This window comes from Caretta caretta, chromosome 5 (genome assembly GCF_965140235.1).
Source record: "Caretta caretta isolate rCarCar2 chromosome 5, rCarCar1.hap1, whole genome shotgun sequence".
Taxonomy (NCBI): Eukaryota; Metazoa; Chordata; order Testudines; family Cheloniidae; genus Caretta; species Caretta caretta.
In genome coordinates this window covers 121,787,812-121,807,849 of record NC_134210.1, presented here as the reverse complement: position 1 = coordinate 121,807,849, position 20,038 = coordinate 121,787,812, and the positions used below count along the sequence as shown (strand labels likewise).

The following is a 20,038-nucleotide window of genomic DNA, read 5'->3' as shown; positions in this document are numbered from 1 at the left end:
AGGTATGTAAGCTTCAAAATGTCCAACAGCACAAAACCACAGGTCCGTATCTCTGAAGTCAACATCTAATTTTAGCAATTGAAGGCGTGCTTATTTTAATACATGATCATATTAAATCTCTGTTTACCTTCTGGTTGGGAAGTAAGCACTTTGCAACCCTGTACCTTTTTCACACCATGTTGAAGAATTGAGTGGCTTGTAAGAAACCTACCATGTTTCTGCAGCAAACCCTCCACAAATGAACTGTTAGGTTGAAATGTGTTCAGAAGATTGGTTTTTCTAAATTTTGTCTTTTGTTAATTAGAAGCCATGTGGAGTTCCTTAAAGTAGTTCAAAGTTGTAGTATGGACAGATTTCTACAAATGATCTGCCATGCACAGTTACCAAAAGTAACTGGATCATATTTGTTGTAGGAATCTGGATTCAGTTATTACAGAGAATAGCACCAGAGAAATGCTATGAATTAAAGTTACATTTTTATTTTACTGCAAGACAACTACTGGTACGTAACACAAGTTGTGTGTGTGTGTGTGTGTGTGTGTTTAAGGCAACATTAGTTCAGTTGAATAAAGTAAAAACAGATTTATATTCCAAACATTTGATTTATTCAAAATTTATTTTTTTAAACAAAAACAAGACAATGATTTTAAATAATAAACATGGTATATTCTAGACATCTGTTGATCAAGACTTAAAACTAACCATATTTAACCCTAACTTTTATGCAGTTCTGTTGCAGTGCCCTCTGCAATAGTCAAAAGTATTGGTTTCCATTTCGTCAACTCAACTTTCTAACAATACAAGAAATCAAGCTGTTTGCTTAAGTGAAGTCTCGTCTTTTTTTAGTGACGAAGGCTCCACCGATGCAAAAAAGCACATCAGAACAGTTATTCTTCATACCTACAAACGTTTAAAAAATGAAGTCTGTTCAGCCTTTTTGGTTTTTCTTTTACGCTGCCCACATGGAGAACAGCATAAAGCTAAGTAACAAGCTTGGCTTCACTTTAGCAGTGCAACGAATGGCATCAACCAAACTTCATGAAACAAATAAAATATACACAGTCAGCAAAATTCAGCTGTATAGTAGTGATTTAAAAAAGCAACCTTTTTGTGGGTCACAACTAGACTGGTTTTCAGTGTGCACCTTTCCTCAGGAAGAGTTTCTCCCTGATTCACATGTAAAGAATGGAACATGCATCAAAAAGCCTTTGTTTTCATGTAGAAAAAATGCCCTTCAAAAACAAATTCAGTGATGTCATAAGGCAAAAGAATATGAAGCTGGGTGAAGCATTTTGCCCCAGGATATGTACACACACGTGTGTATATCAGATAGACAAGTAATGGATTGGCTCAGTAAGGTGAAAAAATGTCCATTTTTTATAAATACATATAATTATTGCTAATATGCTACACATTATGCTTTGACGTAGGAGTGGCGTGGCGTATAAATTAGGATTTAAAGCTGCCATAGTGACAATGCTAGCCCTGCATTTAGCAGCATTCATCCCATTCTCAAGAAGAAGCAGTATACAGTTATAAAAAACCATAAGGCTTATGCAATCTCCCTCTCCAATTTTGCTTCGTACGGTTTTAATTTTTTTTTTAAATATTTAAACAAAAAACCAAACAAGTCCAGTTCACCACAAGTTAAGACCAGTCTCACAATGGGGGAGGAAAACAAGCTCATAGGAGCAGAGAGGGAAAGAGTACAGCATGCATTTACAGCTTGATTATAATCTAGTCCTTAATCATACCATTGGAATACAAAAAAATCCAATTTAAAAGACTAGACTAAAAGTAGAAGGCAAAAAGCCAAGAGTGTAGACTCAGTTAAATTAAGGTTATAATGTAATCAGTAACAGCAAATTCATCCTGCCCGTTGATATACTCACAATATCTACTGCAATTTAATATTTATTCATGACTAGTATAGGTATATTATATGCTCAATTAAAAAAAGATATTAAATACCTGCATCATGAAATTACATTCTTATTAACAATAAGACATTGTGTAAGAAAATAGCTCATGTGTGAAATGTTTTTGAAATGCATCCCCCCCCACATACAATTATCAAAACGTTCACTCACAGAAACAAAAAAACTCCTTAAAGAGGACGGGAATGATGCAGGGGATTAGCTAGGCTAATTACAGCACAGTGATAACAACGGTTCAAGACAGAACCAATCAGAGCTGGCCAAAAGATGCCCTCAACACATGGCTAACTAATAATTCCACCCACGCACCCCAACAAACTCAGTCCACTTTTGGTTCACTGCAATGAGACAAAAAAATAGTTTTAATATATACATATAAATACAAGACTCCAGCTTTTGTTTTTTGCAAGGCCTAGTTATCTATGAGTTTGTATTTGCTCTGCAGCAACTACAAGAGGTACAAGAGGTAGGCATAAAGCATCTAAGGACTTCTCTCCCAGCTCCACCCTTCAAACGCGCAGAAGCCTGCTGTACTCCTGTAGCGATGTTACTCTCCAATCTGCTGCAATCCCGTGGACACAGGCCATTTTACCTCTCAATTCATTAAGATAGCGTACCACAGAGCAAGAAGCTTTTCCTGTACTGAAGGATACTGTCTTTAGAGTTTACTGCAGAATGTTCATAAAGAAAATGGATCCTGGGACCAATTCTCTTGATTTCCTTTTATACATAAAAAAAGAAGGTACCATTTGGCCAAAACTACAGATGTATTTTTCACAGATGCAAGTGCCATGCAAAATAAATTAAAGAACAAATACCAAAACATACAAGTAATAAAACTATTGAAGGTAGATTTTTTTTTAAAAGCATTTATATAAACATAATTTATAATACTTTTTTTCCCCTCCTTTTTTTTCTTTTTTTGAAATACAGTCACAAAGCTGGGGCTATACATCAAGGATTTCCTCTGCAGTGCCTCCACAGCGTAATCTGTAGCGTCCTGTCCTCCAGCTAATAGTGGGGTCCCATAAGGCAGATAGGAAAATGTATATCGTCATGGATTCTCTGATGAACCAAGCTACTGCATAATCAAGTTTTGAAAAACACAGACCACCACCCTGGGAATAAAGCAGACATTAATATTTAATGCAACTACTAAATTCAATATTTATTTGATGGGCACATCTTGGCTAAAGAGAAGTAAGTGTATTATCACATGTGTACAGTCTTATCAATTAAATTGTGTTTGGTTAAGCAATTATCCTCTAAATATACAACAGCATCCATGTTGCGAACATTCTGTAGCCTGCCCAATTTCAAAGCAACCCATTTAGTAAGTATTTTCAATACTGTACTGTGTTTCAGCCACAGTGGAATGATTTGGGGCTTGATTCAACACCCAGTGAAGTTCATTAACTTTACAAGGAGATGGCTCTGACACTTAGAAACACACTAACAGTGATGAAGTGAGCTGTAGCTCACGAAAGCTTACGCTCAAATAAATTGGTTAGTCTTTAAGGTGCCACAAGTACTCCTTTTCTTTTTGCAAATACAGACTAACACAGCTGCTATTCTGAAACAAGAAGGTACAATTTCAAAAGTACTCTTGGTCAAAAGAAAGCTTTTATTATTTTCACATGCAGAGTCTGAAAATTGTTGTACTTGTTGAACAAAGTTAACTATTCACCTGCCGGGATGAATGCTACACATTAAATGATAGGATCACAGCATGATTAGCAGGATTTGAGAAATCACTTGTGTACAGAAGGGGGAGATGGGGGGGGGGGTCGCGCGGGGAAAGGAGATTAATGAGAAACTTGAGCCAGTTAGCCGTCTCTTTATAGTCTTCATTTGAAGATGCCTTCAAATAAGACATTCCAATTTAGGCAACAGATGAGTTGGAAAAACCTCTCTCACACACTAACGTAGTAGTTAGTGGGCCAGATAATTGGGTACTCCCAAAGAGTGAAATCCACCCTATACAGAGAGCATGGCACAAGACCTATGCACCATTTAAGCCTGCAAAACCGGGTCTAAGGAGGATGTAAATGATGCCCAGACCCTGTTAGTCCCTCTGCACGGGGTGTATTTCATTCCAAACGAAAAGCACATAAGATGAGGAGGAGGGAGAGGGGAGTGCAAAACTGGCACAGAGCTCCCACTGGCACTACCCAATGCTAGCCTTGCTCATGGTGCATGCATTCCACCAGACGCCGTGTGAGAGCAGCCGGAGAGATGTTTCTAAGTCCCATCAGCCTATAAGGGCCACATGGAACCAAGGCACCTACACCAGGGTCTATGAAGCGCAGTGGGGCATGTGGTTCTGCCTCTCCCTTCTCCACTAGAGCAACAGCAAAGAAGGTGTGTAGAGAATGAGCCCCTAAGGCCACTGCAGGATCATCCTTATACCAGATGTTCCTCCCTGGGCCATAGTACACTGACAGTGTGGTGCAAGGAGGGTGAAATGCCCCTGAGGATTTGGATGGGCATCACCAAAACAAAGGTCAGATGGCAAGCTGAAGAAGGGTAAAAATGTCCAGAATCTCCAATTCTGCCTCTGCTCTGAAGCAGTGGTACTGTTGTTGGTTTTTTGCCTCCAGTAGTAAAACTAAACTGATTTTGAATCAATTTCACACCACTAAGTGTGCTGCAAGAAGGACAAGGCACAAGACCAAAAGCAAGATTTCACTGCTATTCCATTCTAAGATTTTTTTTTGATTTTTTTTTTTATTTTTTAAGAAAAAAAGAGTGAGGGAGAGTGGTGGTGGTGCAGAAAGAAAGGAGCAATTTGAAAGATTCCTGCAGTGCCATCTTGAGAACAGAACACTATTATCCATGTAGTGGTTTCCCACATTTGAAATTCTGTTGAAGTCCTCTTGCCACCCCCTTCCCCCAATATTAAGTCCCCTCATTGCAACTCTACTGCTGATTTTATATTTTTCTGTTCCATTTTCAGGTCAGGGTGAATGTATAAACAGTTCAGCTTTCTTAAGTCACAGGATATGCCTACACTTAGAGCTAAGGGTGTGATTCCCAGCTCACGGGCTCTGATGGCACTAGCTCTGATCAAACTAGCATGTTAAAATAGAGTGCAGCCGTGGCCATGCAAGAGGTGGCAGGGGCTGGCCATCCTAATTTCATGCCTATGGTCTTAGACAGGATTGTACTCTGGGTAGCTAGTCCCTCCCCCAAGCTCATGCCGCAGCAGCTACACTCTATTTTTAGAGTGCTGGCTCAATCAGAGCTCGTGTCTCCTCAAGCTAGGAATCACCACCACAGCTCACCCCAGAGACATACCCACAGGCTTTGCAGCTAAAGCAGGTTAAAAAAAAACCCCAAAAAACACAACACCACTAATCTCCTCTTTTATCACCATGAATAAGCTAGGTTTTAGGCCACAAGTATTTCATACCTTTTCCCTCCCTGGGCATTTGAGTGCATAACAACATGAAGGGAAAAGGGCAGGCAAACGCAAGCAAATGTCAAGAAGATGCTGGTCTTTCAAATATCATATTTCAAAATTCCCTAAGTTTGCAGAGAGGCAGTGTTTACAAAGAACAAAGCTAGAGCAGAGAGCCAAATTCTGTCCTGCCTTACACTCCGATTTAAACTCGGGTTGCATGAATGTAAGATAGCAGCAAATGCAGGAGGCCAAATTCTATCCTGTCTCCCAGGATGGTGTTTTATACAAGATTCTCAAGTGAAATCAGTTTTAACAGAAATAATGGAATTAGCAATATCTTTCAGTATAAGACACAGAACAATATGGACTCCAACTACATACCTGGACACCCCTTAGCTGAATGTAGTCAAATATAAACCATGCCAAACAATGACACATGAAAAATACCATTATATCCCATCTGAAAACGTGATGAGCTGCCCATCCAATAATTAAACTAGCAACGAAACATTCAGAGATTGGCTCACAAATTATCGTAGCAGGCAGCATGTTAATTCGCAGCTTGGCCCACCTAAAATTAAAAATATAAAGTCTATTTTTAATACCAGACAAACTTTGCTGCATAATACATAGTTAAAATTCTGTTTCCATTTCCTCCCCTTTCCCCCCAATAAGTTGTGCTTTAAGTTGCTTTTCAATAAAACACTCTTCTAATCTTTTGCTCAATACCCACTCGAGCAAATATTGGCATAAACAATACCTGTTATATGGTTATTGCACATAAAGTCCAAAACTTCTCTACCGGAGTGTACTGAAGTATTTAAAAAAATGCTTGCTTACATTTTTATATATTTGTTCTATCTGCTCTTCAGTGTTTATTTCTCTCTCAAGAATACATTAGAAAGATCTCCCGCATGAAAGCTGCATAAAAATGTAAACTGATACAGTAACTCCTCACTTAACGTTGTAGTTATTTATGTTCCTGAAAAATGCAACTTTATGCGAAACGATTTTAAGCGAATCCAATTTCCCCATAAAAATTAATGTAAATGGGGAGGAGAGAGGTTCCAGGGAAATTTTTTTTTGCCAGACAAAAGACATTATACACAAATACAGTATAAGTTTTAAACAATTTTAAACAGTTTAATACTGTACACAGCAATGAATGATTGTGAAGCTTGGTTGAGATGGTGGAGTAAGAAAGAGAGTGGAATATTTCCCAGGGAATGCGTTGCTGCTAAATGATGAACTAGCACTGGGCTGAGCCCTCAAGGGTTAATATGCTGTTGTTAATGTAGCCTCACACTCTACAAGGCAGCATGAATCACAGAATATCAGGGTTGGAAGGGACCTCAGGAGGTCATCTAGTCCAAACACCTGCTGAAAGCAGGACCAATCCCCAATTTTTGCCCCAGACACCTAAACGGCCCCCTCAAGGATTGAATTCACAACCCTGGGTTTAGCAGGCCAATGCTCAAACCACTGAGCTATCTCTCCCCCATGGACAGAGGCAGGAGGGAGGCAACACAATAGATGCCGGGCAGTAGCTGAAAACACTACCCTGCAAAAACTGAACATGATGATGAGCCCATGCTATGTAGCTGGAGTGCGCCACTCCCTCCTCCTAACAGCATGTGCAGGGCTGCACAGGTGCTGACTTTCCAAAATGCTGGGAGGTGCATGCATGAGTGAGGGCAGGTCTTGGCCCACCTAAAATTAAAAATATAAAGTCTATTTTTAATACCAGACAAGCTTTCCTGCATAATACATAGTTAAAATTCTGATCCGGCAGGTAGTGATCGATCCCCAAACGCGCTCCCCATCGACTCCGGAACTCCAGCTCGCAAGAGGCGGAAGCGGAGTCAACAGGGGAGCGGCAGCAGACGACTCACCGCCATCCTCACCAGGGCTGAGAGAGAGAGAGAGATGTGCATTGTCCCTTTAAGTATGTTGCCCTTTTAAGCAGATCAGCCAGTTCAGACTGGAAGCAACAGCTTCCAGGAAGCTCCCGCCTTTCTGTCCCCGAGCCCTGTCCCCCTCCTCTGTTTTGTGGAGAGAGGGTCGGGGAGAGAGGAGCAGGGGGACATCCTGACATCAGCACCCCTGTTCACCAGCAAGCTGGAAGCTCCCAGGAGCAGCTTTAAGGCAGAGGGGAAGGCCATCTGAACGGCTGCTGGGCAGCTACCAAGCCACATACCTTACAGGGAATTTAGGGGAGCTGATGGGGGGGCTTTTGGCCCCCCCCCCGGTTCTAATCCCCACAAGGAAGGGCTGCTCTTCCCAAGAATCCCACAAGCAGTGGACAAAGCAGGCAGCTGCCAAACATTATAAAGGAGCGTTGCACAACTTTAAACTAACTTGTTCCCTAATAGATCAGCAACATAACAACGAAACATTAACCGGGACAACGTTAAGAGAGGAGTTACTGTACTTTAGTAGTTCTATTTGGGCTATTAGGTCAAATGACTGGTTCAGAAAAGTGCATTATACCTTATAATTGAGAACTGATTGGAGGCAATGACACAGAAAGACAGGAGAAAAATCTATATAGTTGGAATTTTTACCTGATCATTCTGGATTGAAACTGTGAAATGGAATATGAACCAGAGTTTTGCATTGCAACTTGTGTGGCCATTGCAAATTTCCAACCTCTGAAAATGAATGCACGTCATAAGTAACTTCCAAACAACATATGTAAAGAACAACTCAAGTATAACGGTTGAAGGACATGTTATCACGGTCATATATGCTGTAATAAAAACGGTTAAACTACCATGTTGAATATAAGCAATAATTTCTCTCCACACACAAGAGAGACTGATAATTGAAAAAGGAGTCACATATTACTACTTCAGAAAACTTGAGCCAACAGCAACACCACAGATTATGTTTGTGCTGTGTTCACAGAAAAACTGATCCCTTGTAGACTTCTGAAATTGAGATGCAAGTTTAATTATATCTCAAAGGATCTATTCATATAGGATAGATAGACATACATTTCCACCATTATGCTTACTTATTTGCACTGTGGCAGTGCCTAGAATCAGTCACAATCTCTTTGGGGCCGACACGGCACTAGGTAGGCACGTACCTTCCCACAAAAGACCTTGCACTCTTATGTGAAACAAGATGCAAAGAATGTGACTAACAGTAGGAGAAAAGGGATGAGCACAGTAATGAAAATAAGTTTCCACAGGAGAGTATGTGCATAGCTTGGGGGTTCCAAATCAACTGAAAGGGTTTTTTTAAAACAATAAAATCATATATCCTCAATGCTGCACAACCTGGCCATCACCTGTTTGCTAACTCCTTGCAGAGGTCCCAGAAGAAGTGGCTCTTCAGGAGGTACTTGCAGGAGTAGAGGGCAGTAGCCCTACAGATTAATTCAGAGAGGACATTTCATGCACAGGGGACAGAAGAGTAGGGGGCTTATGCTGCTACTTATACACCACATGGGAACCCCTACCATAGTTTTAAACATACACAGTGAATGTGCCTCAAATCAAATATTTAACCAAGAGGCATTAATTTTATCTTACAAAAACAAAGAATGTAAGTATAGAACACACTGTAAACTTAATACTGTCTAAAGGAGACTCACTGGAAGTTATCTTACCGGTCAGCTATTGCTTTGGCCATAAAGTAATCTTCAGCAATGTACTGTGCAAAAGCTATCAGTCCTCCAGCTTGGTCTAATACATCCTTTCTCATCAGGCAAGACATTCCTGTTACACATTTGAAGCCAGTTACATTGGCAGAAATATATGACCTGGGATGTGAAGTGCCAAAATATACCTACAAAAAGATAAAAGTAGTAATAAATTGGGCATTAAAACTATGCAGACAATTTGTGCAAGTTATTTTTCTAGTCAAATGATTTTCTACTTCACTTATGGCATTTTTACGATCAGATTTATTTCTCTAAAAGATTTTGACAAGACAATGGCTAGCTAGAGGTGGCTGACTTCACTAAAAGAAACTTTGCAGAAACCTTTCAAGCAGCTATCGTTTTTGTACTGTGCTATCTATTTGCTTTGAAACTCCTCTGCCTGCACAGTACAGAACAGCATAGATAGAATCAAAAACTACACTTTCACTTCTTGTCCTAAACTGAAGAAAGCAGCTTTGTTTCAAAAGTTATTCACTTTAAAAATGCAAATGTCAATCTCCCATCTTATATTAGGCACAAAGCAGTTTACTTGTTAATGTATTAATATTTGTTATCAATTCTTACTGCTTTAAATTGTCTCATTCCCACTTAAAGTATTTATTGTGTTTCACTGCCCTATTATGAGTACATAGTCCAAGAACTCAGACTTAGATAAAACAAGGTTTTACGACACAGGAGACCAGAACATATACAACATATTACCCCTTCTAGAATTCTGCAACTATCCATTTGAATCTATAACACTAGTGCAGAACACAGAACAAGCAATTTTGATGAACTGTCTTAAAAACTACTTGATCTAGAATAAAATTAATCTGTGGTCCCATGAGTCCTCAAATCAGAATGGTGTACAGTATTGATATTAATAAGGGTAGATGGAGAATTTTGGAGTTATTTATTATAAAAATATTAAGCTGAGGTTTCACTTATAAACATCATAATCATCTTAGAAGAACTTCCAAGGGCCTATGAGGAATCCAGCAGAGCTCGCGTCACCAGCCCTATCCACCATTTGTGCTCATCTGCAGACAGACAGGCACACACGCAGTAGTCAACAGTTAGGCTTGGAAGGATTAGGTTTTTAGGTCGTAAATGTCAATTTCACTGTACACTCCCAAATATCAATTTCACTGTACACACACTGTACACAACCAACAAAAATATCTGTCAATAACACTTGCCTATCTGTAAATTTCAATTAAGAAAAATGTTGCTTGAGAACTTAGTTTGATTTAAGGATATTTATGCTGTATACTTTGACATATGATGTTGACCATTTGTGCTTAAACGGTTATAAAGCTTTAATTTTTAGCATCTCAATGTCTGTAATGAAATAATTATTGTCTGATCCCCACAAAAATTTTCCATAACTGTGAAAATCAAAATCAATAAAAATAGAAAATGCTTAAAAACAAACAAAATCTATATTATCTGTTGACATTATTAAAAAAACAACAAAAACCAGTTCTGCTAAGCTTATCAATAGCATGTCAGAAACTAAGCAATTAAATATCAGTTTGTAAACTGAACTTTGCTCTTCCAACTGCCAGCATCAATTAAAATGTGAAAAAAAAAACAGCATCATTAAAGTTACTTGACAAAATATTAATATTGCGATTATAGTTCTTCAAAACCAAAACACTAAGTTGTGGAAGTTACGAAATTAAAGCATGTTATCAGATAGCACTAAAGCTGAAATCTATCCTAAAAACCTATTCCCTGGATTCTGTAAAAGCAAGCAAAAATGTTTGAGAATCAGGATATTTGGCCTTTGGTACCCATATCCTAGCAATAATGAATCTATAGGGTCATGTAAATTTAAAAATACGCAAAGTTGTTGAGTACAAATTCATATTTTAGAAGAGTGAGCATACACGAGTTAAGCTAGATCTTTGTTTATCTCCAATGCACAGTATCACTAGTAATATTGTATTAGGAGGGTAAGGAAAAGGGGGAAAGATAGATATCCAAGTCAATATATGTATAGTGTGAAAGGTGGACTGAGTCATAGGACTACACATTTCACTATGTGATGGAGAATTCAGGGCAGCGTTTCTGGACTACATAGAGGCATCTCTCAGTTATGTGGTGCTTTGGAAGCCCCCACAGTAGATTTGCCCACTCCAAATTGATTCCCGACTGACCGATAGCTGTCTGGCATTGCAAGCTTCCAGAAGGCTATTGCCACTCGCTTGTGAACTATGAGGGCTGCTCTCATCTTGGTATTCTTGCACTTCAGGGTAGGGGAAAGCAAGTCAAAGTTCCATTATTTGCGCCCTTATGCATGCGAAAGTTTTGCAGCCACTGGGAAACATCTCAGACCTGCAACACTATGTGGTTCCACCAGTCTGTGCTTGTTTCCCGGGCCCAGAATCGGCATTCCATGGCATGAACCTGCCCCATTGCCACCAGGATGGCCAAATTGCCAGGGCCCGTGCTTTGAGAGAAGTCTGTCCTCATCACTCTCGCCACTGTGCTGCCATCGCCTCCTCGTCTGCTTTTGCAGGTTCTGGTTCTGCATATACTGCACGATAATTCACGAGGTGTTTACAATGCTCATAACTGCTGCGGAGATCTGAGCAGGCTCCATGCTTGCAGTGGTATGGCGTCTGCAGGAGAGCGGAGTTGCAGGGGAAGCAGTGGTTGGATGACCAGTTTTGCAAACCTGCTGCACTGTCTGCTGCCAGGACACAACAGCTGAGCGGGCTGCACGCTTGCCGTGGTATGGCGAGACAAGAGCAGAGCTGCAGCGGAAGCGGCGGATGACAACAGTCATATTGAGCAGTGGTCTCCAAAGTGGGGTGCGCGCAAGATGATTGATTAGGGGTGGGGGGCGCAGCAGGAGGAGCACCGCCGGAGGAGGAAAAAAAGGGGGGGGGGAAGGGTGGCCGAGTCCTCCGGCCCGTGGAGTAGCAGGGGCAGCCGCACAGCCAGCCGCCAGAAAGAAGCAGCACTTTCCTCTTCAAAGCCGGCTGGAGAGAAGCAGCTCTTTGAAGGGGAAAGCACCGCTTCTCTCTGGCCACTGGCTGTGCGGCTGCCCCTGCTCCTCCGGCCCATGCTCGCAGGGCCGCATTCCAAAAGGAGCTTTAGAGCTGCAGGCCAGGGCCCCGGGACCCCCTTAGCCCAGGGCCCTGAAGCCCCTGAAACCCCTGTGTTCCGGGTGGTCCTGCCTGCTCGGGGGGGGGAGGGGGTGAGGCAGCAGCTACCAGAATCGCAGCTCCCAGAATCGTGGGCATGGGGGTGGTACTGCGCTGCGCAGAGCCATCTGCACACCCCCTGCACCAAACAGGAGCTGCCCCAGGTAAGTGCTCTGCACCTCCTACCTGCTCCAGCCCTGAGCCTCCTCCCGCACCCCCACCCTGAGCTCCCCCCCACACCCTAACTCCCTCCCAGACACCGCACTCCCACCCTGAGCGCCTGCTGTATCACAAAGTGTTAAACTAAGATTTTCAAAAATAAAAGCATATTTAATCACATTGCTCTCACTAAAAAATACATTTTTTTTAAATGTAAAGGTTTTATGTACCGTAATAAAAAAATAAGGGAGGGGCGACTGACGACATGTACCCAAAACCACCCATGACAATGTTTTTGCCCCATCAGGCATTGGGAGCTCAACCCAGAATTCCAATGGGCAGCGGAGACCGCGGGAACTGTGGGATAGCTACCCACAGTGCAACGCTCCAAAAGTCAACGCTAGCCATGGTACCATGGACGCACTCCGCCGACTTAATGCTCTTAGTGGGGACACATACAATCGACTGTATAAAATCGCTTCCTAAAAATCGACTTCTATAAATTTGACCTCATTTTATAATGTAGACATACCCTTAGACACTGAACCACAGGCTGTCAACACTGTTACATTTTCCTGTAAACTAGGCTTAATACGCATGCGAATGTCAAAATAATTTTTAAAACATTATAAATAAATAAATTTTTTAAAAGCTCATTAAAGGTAAAACATATTGTTGGAAAGAAACCACAACAAAAGAAAGCAATATTGCACTCACCTGTTCTAGAGTGGCAGCAAAGCCCTGTCTGTCTGCTACATAGGGCAAGCCATGGACCAAACCAACTTTCTCTGTCATTTGATTGGCCATATCAGTTAGGGTGTCTGGTGTTACTAAATAAATGATAAATAGATTATTAGTATGCAAACATTGCACTCTATGAAACCATTTGTTCATTATTGATCGTGAAGTTCACTCTATAAAGATATATTCAAACTCATATTCTACTACTAAAAGTGCAGAAAAGGTTGGCCACAAATTTGGTGAACTATATTTTTGTGTAACAAAAAATTCCACTAAGACTGGAGCTGTCAACATTTACAGTCTAGCATAGGTTTCTAACAATTTGCAGACTGGCAGCAGTGGGACAATAAAAACTGACACCAATTTTTTAAAATTGGATTTTCTACAAAGGCAGAAATAGTTATGATTGAGACCTGACATCAGAGTACTAGTAACTCAATCACTAGAAGTATCAAAATATTTGTTTCATTTTTAGAAGTGCAAACGTCCTCTAAATCTAAAAACTGGACTTGCTACTTTAACTGAAAGACATTACTTAGGATTGAAGTCTCTTATTTTTTAACTTATTCATCTTAGAATGTGTGTGTACAAAACCACCAATCAATTATTCAATTGGCAAGACCAATGCTATGACATTTACTACCTGTGTCTGTGCAGAGTTACACACTGAGCATTAATCACACAGGTGCAGCGTAATTTAGGTTTGGCGTGATCAAACAAAAATCCACTAAATTGGAGTAAAGACTATATTTCATATATTTGAATTCAGAAGCCATATAATTTAAGATCCCAAATTAAAACAGACAGTGTCCTTTACAAGTTGTAAGTCAACTGGAAGTCAATCTTAATGTATAGTCTTATAAGAATTTAAATTGTCTGCCTAGAGGTACAGCCAAGAAGCAAGCAATCAGTAAGTAGTACTGTATTTTTAAAGTAAATGATTTCAAGAGAATATTTCGAACACCACCATTACACCATACACCAGGGGTTCTCAAACTGGGGGTCAGGACCCCTCAGGGGCTCATGAGGTTATTACCTGGGGGGGAGGGGGGTCACAAGCTGTCAGCCTCCACCCCAAACCCCACTTTGCCTCCAGCATTTATAATGGTGTTAAATATATAAACTGTTTTTAATTTACTGGGGGGGGGGGGTGTCACACTCAAAGGCTTGCTATGTGAAAGGGGTCACCAGTACAAAAGTTTGAGAACCACTGCCATACACCTACCTCTGATTCCACTGTCACAGATCCATATGAGATCATACTTGGCAACTTCATACCCTGGCATTAAATTGTTAATTTTTGGGTTGATGCCAACCTTTTTTCCACCTTAAAATTAAAAATAAAAAACAGTTATATGCATCATGCATGTTTCCAAAATCCAGAAGCTATTTTACAAATATGTAATAGAATACAGACTCCATACCCCTTCTCCCCACCCCCAAATCAGGGTGATAATGGTAAATGCTAACCTACACCTCTGAAAATCTATTCAGGTCGTCTTAGCCAAACAAAGAAGACAGCTGAAGCCTACATGTGACATATATTCCTCCCATTAACAGATATTGTAGTTTTTTCCAAAAAACAGTTTTATTAAATTTTGTATTGAAGAGACTATTATAAGCTCACTAAATTACTGTTTATCGCACTAAGGGCCCTGTACGTACAAAAGGAGCTCAGCTATCTGCTGGGGTTTAGAGACTGCATTCTAAGGGGTTAGTGTCCCCTTCTCCTGATTTTGCCAACTCAATTTATATTATATATGGCAATGACTCTCTTGGGTAGGATTTTTTTGACTGGGTGGGAGAATAGAATTAAAAGATCCTTGGTGCAGGGACCAATTTGTTGTTCTGTGTTTGTACAGCAGATAGCGCAAAGGGGCCCTGGGCCGTGACTGGGGCTCCTAGGCACTATGGTAATACAAATAAAAAACAACAACAAACTCGGCATTTTTGTCCCTAGCCAAGTACCAGACATCATTCAGCTTTGTTCAAAGTTAGGCAGGGAGAGCACTAAAGATTTTGAGCACCAAAGATCCTTTCCCCTCCTTTAAACACAAGGCACATAGAGGAGAGGAGGTGGCCCTGTCCTACAAGGGTGTGGAGTAGGAAAATTTCTTAACAGCAGACTTACTATCATGAAGGTACGTGGTAAGACACTAAAATCATTTCTGGGTATTCAGGCCTAGCCAACTGGCATCGAGGCCCAACACACAACTGTTTTTTTGCCCCCTTAAGGCTGAAGTAATTGATAAGCTGCATAGCCCTAGCGCTGTGAGGAGTGATTCTGGGGTAGAAGAGAGTAGCAAATATTAATTTGCATGAATTATCCTCCTTGGAGTTTGTTTTGTTTAACTGGTGTCAGGATGTCGATGAGAAACTTATATTCCCTTTGAGTAGGCTGTCCTACTACAGAACCAGCATCCACAGACAAACACACGTTTCCCAGTTTGGAAGACTCCACACATTTTTTTGCTGTTAGCTTCTTTACGATCCATTTATAAAGGCATGAATTGTGCCATGCAGTTGCATTACTTACCGATAAACAACCTAGCATCAACATTTGGGTATTTGCCAAGGAGCTTTTTACACACGTCAATAGCTGGATCATCGTGATCTTGTACACACAGGAGCACTTCATACTAGTAAAAAAAGATTTCATGCAAATTGGTGTACAACTTATTAAAATGGAGGAAATAGTTACAGTCCAAAAAACTTTACCAAAACTTGACAGAGGAAGCAGTGTTACAGAACTAAAGGATTTGCTTTTACAGATAGATAGCTACAAGTACTGTATTATCAGTGAAGAATGCTGTAGTCAGAGTATACTATCAGCACTTCTGAAAAGACATCTAGCCTTCAGCCCCAAAGAACATTTTTGTACTTGTAAAACGTTAAATAATTTTCTTTTGTGTTACTGGAAAGGTATTTTTATGCAGGAAACAAACATTATTGTACAGAAAAAGTTAAATGTTTGACTCTCTCTCTCCCTCTCCCCCTCACACACACAAAAAACAAATTTATTTTGCAATTACATTTTAAGAACCCCAAAATATTAAGGATATTTTTAAACCTGCAAGTTATCAAATATTTTTTTCAATTATTACTACAATAGGACTGAAACCAGCTATTGTGCTTAAGCGTTTACATTGCCTTTCACCAAAAACTTGAGTTCCTGACAACGCAGCTTGCAGGAGCAATGTTGTATTTGGTCCCTTTCCTGAAGGACTTAGAACACTTTGCCAAGTACTTGTGGAGGAAAGTGTTTGAAGGCCTGCCTGATCCTGGAAAGGAATCCTCAGACAGCCTTTTATGCCCACTGGGAGTCCCGGCAAGGCCTCATTTGTAATGTCACTATAAAATTTGTGTTTTACTTCTTATATACATAGCATTGTAAAACACACTGTAATAATGCCTATCCCAGTATTTCAGAACAACTCTAAGACTACACCTCTCAATTCAAGGCCCAAACCTAACATTCCCAGGCCCACTATATAAAAATAAAAACAATTAAAAACTAAGATATAGTATGTCTATTGGTTGTATGTAAAAATGTGCAAACCAAAGTACAAATGGAACAAAAATGGTAACATGGCCACGAAAGAGTGTTTAGCCCACTGGATCATTTTCAGTTCATGCATTATGCTTTACCAAAATGATGGGTAAACATCCTCTGCATTTAAAAAAAAGGGGGGGGGGGCAGGGAATGTAGTAGAGAGAGAGAGCCTGAAGCACTGGGCATGGTGCAAGATTTGAGCCCTGAAACAGTCTGTAAATCGAAGTCAAGCCATGTATTAAAGTAAATGCTTACAAGTACACTGTTCGGTACATAAACTTAGCAAAGTTGTTGCTAGTTTAGTGTGCACTAAATAGTTACATAAATATATTGCAGAAGGCTAGTACAAATATACCCCAATCTAGTACAAGATAAGATGGTTTGACAGAATAATGAGTAGGGATGTTGTGTCCGAGATATCAGGAACAAGGCGAGGTAACAAACAGAGGTCATGAAATACATAAGGTGTACATAAGTTGTTTGCCTCCATCTATAGTGTAAAATAAAAGGAGTACTTGTGGCACCTTAGAGACTAACCAATTTATTTGAGCATGAGCTTTCGTGAGCTACAGCTCACTTCATCGGATGCATACCGTGGAAACTGCAGCAGACATTATATACACACAGAGACCATGAAACAATACCTCCTCCCGTATTGTTTCATGGTCTCTGTGTGTATATAATGTCTGCTGCAGTTTCCACGGTATGCATCCGATGAAGTGAGCTGTAGCTCACGAAAGCTCATGCTCAAATAAATTGGTTAGTCTCTAAGGTGCCACAAGTACTCCTTTTCTTTTTGCGAATACAGACTAACACGGCTGTTACTCTGAAACCTGCCAGTGTAAAAATAAAAATTCACAGTATACTCTGATAGCTCTAGCAAAGACCACCAATTCAACTTGTGAAAAAAGTAAACTCAGACACACCTTTGGATAATCCAGTTCAAAGAAGGTCTCTAAATTGTTGATGAGATTAGGATCTACACCTTTTAATGGCTTTAGAAGTGAGACACCAGGAAGCTTACTATAGGGTTGTTTGTCTGTTGCTTTCTTGTTGAGGTGGAGACGTCTGCAAAAAAATTAATAATATTATATACATGTATAGCCACCTTTGAAAGTATTTCTGGTCTTACAGGTGAACTACACACCAAACCTCATATCTTTGATCTAGTTTGATTCAAGGAAGCATTGAAACTATCAGTCTGAACACCACGTAGTTCACAAAATCAGCTTATAAAAGTCACATTAGTGTCCATATTTTTCTGTTTATTTTGTGCATTTGATTTTATCTAATCAGTTTCTCTGTTCTTTTGTGTCGTCAGTTTCCCCTGTTTGTATGGGTCTTTCACACAGCAAGAGAGGTGAGAGAAAAAGAGCTACTTATATAAATGTAAGAATTAAAAAAGGCAGGGGACTCTACAGCAGATGTGCACTTGAAACTAGTTCTTTTTAAAAAAATTGTCATCACAATCTAGTCACTGTCCCTGTAAAGCAACAGAGTGAAATGAGGATCAAAGCATGTGAGACTGAACTATTAATGAGAGTTAAAATGTTATAATTTGAACCATATTTCTATGAAGTTTTACAACACATGGCTGCCAAGCTAACACACCTTCATAAGGGTAGGCATATTCTAGGGGAAATAATTATATCAAAACACACTATGTCTAAATTTCACAGCCTGAAAGCTGTAATAGTGTAACTTACCAGTTAAAGTTTTAAATAAAAAGGCAGCAAACACCATGAAAAATTACCACAGAAATTTTACAGGAGAGCTAAACCTAATTTTCCACAAGTTACACTTCTTACTAGAAGATAGTTAGAGTAGTAACACAGCCTTTTAATTGTAAGAAAAATGGCTTTTGAGATCTACCAGTATATCTTCCCTTAAAGCGTTGAGACCACCAGTATTTCAGCAGAAGAATCAGAAAGGGAAACTGACTACAAACAAGTGTGAAAATGACTTGTTTACTTCACTGTCCAAGCTGAGCAAAAAATACAGAAAGTAAACAGCACAGTGGAGTAGGGGCAAAGATTTTTAAGTAGAGTTTTATTCCATCAGATAACAATACTGTAGTTTTACTGTATACATTTAGCTCGACCCAATTCCTTTGAAAAGCTGTTTAAATGAGACCTTCCAGAAACCTACTAGCACATTATGCTAAGAATAGTAATAATCCAAAACATAGAATTGTTTCAGAAAACGACACAGGATTGCACTATAGGGTTTGGTGCCCTTGGGGCCACCTACCCTTCAGAAACTAGGGTTATGGCTACATTACAGAGCTTTTTAGTGACACAGCTGTGTAGCTAAAAGATGCTGTTAACACTGGCACTTTTAATCGGTAAAGCTTTTGTCGTTCGGGGTGTGTGTGTGTGTTTTTAACACCCCTGAATGACAAAAGTTTTGACAATGAAGTGCCAGTATAGACAAAACCGAGGTGTATGACCCACTCCCAAACCTGCTCCCCCTGCCTTTTTTTTTTTTTTAATAGCTACAGCATAAGCAAGAAAGTGTTGACAAAGATAGTCAGCTGCTGTGTAGATGTCAAAAGTGGTAAAGTAATCCACTTCAAGTGGGTATTCAAAAACCAGAGTCCCATCTTCAGACAGTTTTAAAAGGAAGTGGCTGACTTCATAGTGCTACTGTGCCGCTTTGTGTGCATGCAGGACGACACACTCTTTGGGTACTCGATCACATAGTATTCCCCCACCCTCTGCCCCAGTGCCCGTGCCTCCTTATTCAGTGCACAAAATGGATGGTGCTCAGGGGACAAATCAGATTTGTGTAATAAGCAAGGCTGTCATCACTTGCTTCATTTACTGCAGAAACTGCAGATGTCAATCTCTAGTATGATCAGGAGGCTCATCTCTTGAAGCCATTATGGGTAATGTCAACACTGCAAGAAAACACCCACAGTTGGCCCATGCCAGCTGATTCATGCTCAGGCTATAGGGCTATAAAACTGCATTGTATATGTTCAGGCTCAGACTGCAGCCCAGGCTCTGAGACCCCACAAGGGCGGGGACGGGGAAGGTCACAGAGCGCAGGATCCAGCCTGAGCATCTATACTGAAATTTTATAGGCCCACAGCCCAAGCCCCATGAGCCAGCTGCATGCATTTTATTGTACTGTAGACATTCCATAGGCAGTTCAGTACCCAATTGGTCCTGGTGAGGGGTCAAAGGCTCCTGGGCTAAGGGCCAGCTATATATACAAAGCTACCTTATGCCGTTCTACACCAACTATGCAAGGATGAAACAGAAGGACTAGGAGTAGGAAAGCAGTGGCTCATACAACTTGGGAGAGAAGGGGAGTGAGGGGACAAGGATTCCATAAGGAGTTTCAGGGAAACAGCACTCAGGATTTAGCGAGTCTGAAGGACTAGATTTGGGGCCCAAGTAGGAGTAGGAAGGGACAATTTGACTGTGGAAAAAA

General features: G+C 40.4%; 1 protein-coding gene across 1 annotated transcript in view; it reads right to left on the bottom strand.

Annotated features, from left to right (window-relative positions):
- Positions 1-582: 582 nt before the first annotated feature.
- UGCG (UDP-glucose ceramide glucosyltransferase) overlaps positions 583-20,038 on the bottom strand; it is a 35,654-nt gene continuing 16,198 nt past the window's right edge. The window contains exons 2-9 of the mRNA XM_048851119.2: positions 17,527-17,668; positions 15,584-15,686; positions 14,273-14,374; positions 13,024-13,136; positions 8,957-9,135; positions 7,905-7,991; positions 5,722-5,911; positions 583-3,055 (exon numbers count right to left, since the gene is read on the bottom strand). Coding sequence (XP_048707076.1) covers positions 2,885-3,055; positions 5,722-5,911; positions 7,905-7,991; positions 8,957-9,135; positions 13,024-13,136; positions 14,273-14,374; positions 15,584-15,686; positions 17,527-17,668 — 1,087 coding nt within the window. The 3' untranslated portion in view covers positions 583-2,884. The remainder of the gene's footprint in view (positions 3,056-5,721; positions 5,912-7,904; positions 7,992-8,956; positions 9,136-13,023; positions 13,137-14,272; positions 14,375-15,583; positions 15,687-17,526; positions 17,669-20,038) is intronic.